At 37.3% G+C, this 6,000-nt stretch overlaps 1 protein-coding gene across 1 annotated transcript in view; it reads right to left on the bottom strand.

Annotated features, from left to right (window-relative positions):
- Window positions 1-2,967: 2,967 nt before the first annotated feature.
- LOC138748013 (mucin-2-like) overlaps window positions 2,968-6,000 on the bottom strand; it is a 57,518-nt gene continuing 54,485 nt past the window's right edge. Inside the window, exons 51-52 of the mRNA XM_069907713.1 lie at window positions 5,146-5,251; window positions 2,968-3,549 (exon numbers count right to left, since the gene is read on the bottom strand). Of these exons, the coding sequence (XP_069763814.1) occupies window positions 3,390-3,549; window positions 5,146-5,251 (266 nt within the window). The 3' untranslated portion in view covers window positions 2,968-3,389. The remainder of the gene's footprint in view (window positions 3,550-5,145; window positions 5,252-6,000) is intronic.

The raw sequence follows: 6,000 nt of genomic DNA, 5'->3' as shown, positions 1-6,000 counted from the left end.
AGAACATTTTCTGTACTGGTGAATTCAGAAATTATCTAAGAGAATAAGCCATGAATATTGAAAGTATGTGATTCATTTATTGAGGAATGAGGAAGTTGGCTAAACTGTAGGTAGAGTTAGGGGCTAGTATAGTGTAGTCGGGCTTTGCAACATGAGAAAATAGCAGAATAAATAAATTACCAAAAAGATGACACACAAAATGTCAGACCAATGAAGGTCACAGCAGCATCGGAGAGAACTTGTTGCTATGCACCTCCACTGATTACCACCCTGAGACCTCACATATGGGAGAAACGAGCTACTAGTATTGATAAGCTGCGGTCTTATGATAGGTAAAATATTATACAGCAAGCAAACTAACTTCGAGATACTTTATATGTGCGAGGAACTAATTATTGGATATTAAAAGATGAGGTCCTTTATGATTGGTGTAACATTATTCAGTACGCTACGGATCAGGATAAAAAAAACAATGTATTGTAGCTGTACAGGGGGACTTTTGTCACTGACTCCTGAATTACATCTCAGTAGTAGCAGTGAATGAAAGTAACCCAATCTGCAGATTAAAGAACGATTCAACCAAAACTGTAGTTGAAGTCAGTCATTTTGTGCAAGCACCTGCAGACCCAGAATCCACAATCCAATAAGCTTCTATTATACTTGAGGATATTTTTTGGGCAATTCAATTCATTTTCTATCTCTAGCCAAAAATAATGCAAAATTATATTTTTTAATTTGGATATAGAAGTACTTATGGTAATTGAGGTAAACTGATCAAAGGGTGCATATTCATTTAATAAGCAAAAATTGACAACAGAAGCAGACTCTATTATTCCCAACAGGCTGGCACACAGCATCCCTAGACTTTCACTGGTTCACAGATGCATGTGATGTAATCACAATCTCATCAGAGTTCATGGGGCTGTACCTGACTCTGGAATTTGTTTATTTTAATAATTTGAAATGCTAGTAGCTTTAAATAGCTGAGAAATAGAGTTTTTTTTTCCAAGGAGCTTACCAGGAAATTTAATGAAGACTATAGAGGTTGTCTCCATGGACTTTAGTAAGGACTTTGACAAGGTCCTACATGGGAGATTAGTCAGGAATGTTCAGAAGCTCGGTATTCATGGAGAAGTAGTGAAATGGATTCAACAATGGCTGGACGGGAGAAGCCAGAGAGTAATGGTGGATAATTGCATCTCAGGCTATAGGCCTGTGACTAGTGGTGTGCCTCAGTGCTGTGCCTTGATGCTAAGACCATTGTTGCCATCTATATCAGTGATTTGAATGATAATGTGGTCAATTGGATCAGCAAGTTTGCAGATGACACTAAGATTGGAGACAGTGTGGACAGTGAAGAAGATTGGAAAAATGGTAAATGGAATTTAATGCAGACATGTGTGAGGTGTTGCATTTTGGAAGGACAAAGAAAGGTAATGGGAGAGCACTGAGGAATGCAGTAGAACAGATGGACCTGGGAATACAGATACACAATTCCCTGAATTTGGTGTCACAGGTAGATAGGGTGGTAAAAAGAGCTTTTGGCATATTAACCCTTCATAAATCGGAGTATATGAGTTGGGATGTAATGGTAAAGTTGTTTAAAGCATTTGTGAGGCCAAATATGCAGTATTGTGTGGAGTTTTAGTCACCTGATTACAGGAAAGATATCAATAAAATAGAAAGTCTGCAGAGAAGATTTACTAGTATGGTGCCAAGACTTCAGTAACAAATGCCATGCATTTGTACAGATGGCTATTAACCTGGCACACGTCAATGGGACTAGGCAAAAATAAAAGTTTGACAGAGACTAGAAGGGCCAAAGGGGCCTGTGTCTGTGCAATACTGTTCTATGGTTCTAACTGCATAAAGTATCTTTGGTGTAAGAACAATTCCAGTTTTTCTGTTTATTATACATGCAGGAATTGAAATCCTTTATTTTGGAGCCCATTTTGTATATCTGCATGGCCTCTAAGGCAAATGTTGTAATTTGCCCTGTGCTCCAGGTTAGACTGAAAAAAAAATTCTCTCAACTTTCCTAGTCTATGATTCCATTGATTAGACTGGACAATAAAGAGTTTTCTTGCTGAACATTTTTGGTTGTATTTCATGGAGTTTAGGCTGCTGATCACAAAAATCATCTTAAAATGTTCTTATCACACACTGGTTTTTTTAGATGTAATATTTATTTGTGATTTCCTATTATATTTTAAGTCTACTTCAAGCATACAAAACCATGAAGTGCGACATGACATTGAACATTCATGGTCTGCATTTGCACTTGGGCGTCTTCCCTGCTGATCCTGGTGCAGTCCGTGACGAACATGGTGAAAGGTTTCACCAGGACATTGCGACCATGGAAAAGCAGTATCAGGACAACTGGAATCCACCAATGCTGGCCGACTATTGTTGGACATTGACATGAGAGGCATCAGATGCGTAGTACACACGAAAATCAGCAGCAAAACATTTTTAGGTCAGTTGAACTAATGCAATGTGTCGGCGTCATTATGCGATTGAACATACGATATTCAGTACAAGGTCATTTAATGTTTCTCCAGCTTTTACGTAAGACAACAAATCTGAAATTATCCTTGCACTCAGTCCCAATTTATTTTTTGGGAAGCAAACCTTGAGAAAAAAAATTGTTGTCCAGTGTTATCCATACATACAGACAGATGAACATTAACAACCAGGAACCCCATAAGTAAATTAACCAACTTTTTGCAGTTTTCTAACTTAACTAGTTCATGAAATTTTTTTTTTAAATTTTGGAAGTGAGCTAAAATGATTCAATATTGGCTGCAGTGCTTAAAAATCCAATAGAAAGATGCAATTTGGAGAAATTGAGATATTTGGAATAGAAACAACATGGAATCAAGGTGCTGATACTTCCTTTAAGGACCTCTTACTTGCTATGTACTCTTATTTTCTGTATGAAAATATAAATGGAAATTGATGTTCAGTGTTTGACAAGATTGGTATTGGTAGCATATACCCAGTGAGCTGCTCCACTCAAAAGCGACATCAAGCTGGGAAAGTGGCACTGAAACTGGGAAGATGGAACAGAGGAATTAAACTGAGAAGGCAATGCCTTGTTCTGCATTCATATCAAATGTGAAACACAGTATTGTATGAAAGAGGTGATTCATTTTTGGTGTGAAAATGCTTTATTGATTGTAATGTCCTAATAAGTTACATGAAAAATTGAGAAATATTGATCTAGAGTCAACATTCACAATTTCATCACATTTTCTTAATATCACCAAGTAACATCTGCTTATTCAAACTAAATACTAATTTGCATGCTAAATTTATTTTATGATTTCATTTAAAATTTAATTCTGTTCACTAGACAGCTGACAAGGTATGCAAAACTACTTTAGTCCCTAGCCGTAACAAATATCGCACATGCATGTCTTCGCAGAAATGTATTTGTACACTTGAGTCAATCCATTCTTGCAGTTCAATATAGCTTCTTTTTCTTCTGTTTCATTTTCTTTACAGCACTCACAGTGCTGCCTCATGTAATTGATCTGAGAATCAAATCTAAAAAAACCCAGATCACAACAGGTCAGCTTTATGCAGATTTTAATCAAGATGTTGCATGGATTGCAGTCTATTAGACAGGAGATCAAGAATCCAGTTAGAGGGGAGTGCTAAGGCCAAGATATCAAAGTTAAGGGATGAGTTTGCTGGGACCATGGTATTAAAGGAAGAGCTGCAGTTAATGAATCATCATCTGGCATAGGTGTCCTTGGTGTTTAGGCTTTCCAAGGCTGAGTGTAGAACATGTTCCAGGGCTGAATGGAAGGCTATTCCCTTCCTATTATTCACCGTCTATCCCTATGCCAATGCTTTTTCATTTCTTTTTTGATTTATTTGTTCCTATCACCCTACCAACTAGATTAAAGCCATGTCTACGACCCTGAATTAGAACCCATTTCTCTCACACCAATCTTTAAGCAAAGCTTTTACTTTTCTAATCCTATTTACCCATCATCAATTTGTAAGTGGTTCAATAAGCCAAGGATTATTACCCTTGTGGTTCTGCATTTGAATTTTGCCCAAGCTGCTCAGAATCCCTCTGCAGAACCTCCTTCTTTGTTCTAACTGCATGGATCATGACAATTGGACCATTCCCCATCCACTATAAGTTCCTCTCTAGCCCAAAAGAGATATCCTTAACCCTGTCATCAGCATGGCTGCACGCCTCTAACTGCGTTACTACCTATGACTGTTACATTTCTCTTTTATCCCTCTCCCCTTACCACTTAGATGTCACTGTGTGCCATAGTGAATTTGGTCATCCCCCCAGCAGAAAAACACTCAAGAACTTGGTGCTTATTAGACAATGGTAAGATCCAAAGCTCCTCCAGACTAGCTGCAGTGTCTCATAGGTCAAGAGTTAGAAGTTCAAACTGCTTAAGGAGACCTCCTATGCATTCATTAATATATACAATGTTGTATTAATTGTATTATTGCCGGATGATTAGCTTTCTTTTCAATCACTTTAACTGATATCTGTTTGACCAGCTAGTACAGATAGTTCTTGAGTTCACCCACACATGCAACCAAATTGTTGAAATGTTTAAATTAAAACTACTGTACAAGTACATATTTTGTAATAAAAGTACTATATGCAATGGTCCCCACGGTAGCCCAATGTCCCTGTGGCAGCCCTAAGGTCCCCTCTCCCAGCAGCAGCCCGATGCCCAAGTCCAATGACTTTATTATATACTAGAATTTCATATGGAAATTGGCGAGTATCTTTATTGAAGGTACTGTATATATGTTTATATTCTTCAATAAAGATTAATTAATTAAAAATCTTTTTTAAAAATGTCTTTATGATCTTGTTTAATCGTGCGTAGTGGACGAACCCGACTTATGACCAATTCAAGTCACAAGCAATTTGTCGGTCCCAATTATGGTCATAAGCCAGGGACCACCTGTATTCATTCCACTCTGCTTCATTTCTTTTCCCTCCCCATTTCTGAATCTGAAAATATGCTTCTTATCCTTGGTCACATACAAATCCGAACCATTTATTCTCTGATCTATCAGAAATTCTCAACTTTTAAACTTGATTTGATTCATTATTTGATTGAAAACTATGCAAATACAATAAATGACATGACTTACATGGAAAATGAGTTGCAAGATCCTTCACATGAGTTCACTTCAACAAATGCTGAACAGTCATCCTTGGTTAATGCAATCTGCTTCCTTTTAACTTTGCATGGATGTACTGGAGAAAAATGAAATGTGGAAATGATCAGGAATCAATTTTTAAAATCATTTATTTGCTTTATAAATATAAACTGACCTTTAATCTAATTAAAACTGAATAAAGATGCCCATGGACCATTTGGATTTTTTTTGTCATATTGAAACTGCATCTGTAACGAATGACAGTTACATTTTGCTCCCAGGATGATTCATGTGGTTTTCAAAACCACCCCCCAGACAAACATATTTGTCTGGGATGTGGTACTGGGTAATGATGTTCAGTGGTTAACAAAAACAGAAAAGAAAAAACATGGACAGAAATGGGACAAAAGAACAAAGATGTGATCATTAGGCCAAACATTCACTCGCTGCTTTAGCCTGTTCAAATCAACTTGGGGCTTCTCTGCATCCAGGAGAAACCTCTGAACCAATGTTATATAGCTTGTTATTTTGGGAGAAAATGACATTTAATTTTCTCATCCAATTCATTTATATGTATACATCGCGAAAATCTGAGGTTACAGAACCGATCCACATTGTCTTCTGAATGACAGATGGACAAACAGGTAAAACGCAGGATTCTGTTGACACCATGGTTAAGTGAAAAAGCACGCAAATGCTGGAGAAATTCAGCAGGTCAAACAGTCCCTTTATGTAGCAAAGGTAAAGATACATCTCCAACATTTCGGGTCTGAGCCCTTAATCGACAAACAGGATTGAGATCAATTTGACACAAATCACGTTCAACCCTTGCTTTCTCTTTGTGAA

The sequence above is a fragment of the Narcine bancroftii genome, chromosome 13, assembly GCF_036971445.1.
Source record: "Narcine bancroftii isolate sNarBan1 chromosome 13, sNarBan1.hap1, whole genome shotgun sequence".
NCBI classification, from domain to species: Eukaryota; Metazoa; Chordata; class Chondrichthyes; order Torpediniformes; family Narcinidae; genus Narcine; species Narcine bancroftii.
Note: the sequence above shows the minus strand (reverse complement) of the source record. Positions and strands in the feature narration are given on the sequence as shown.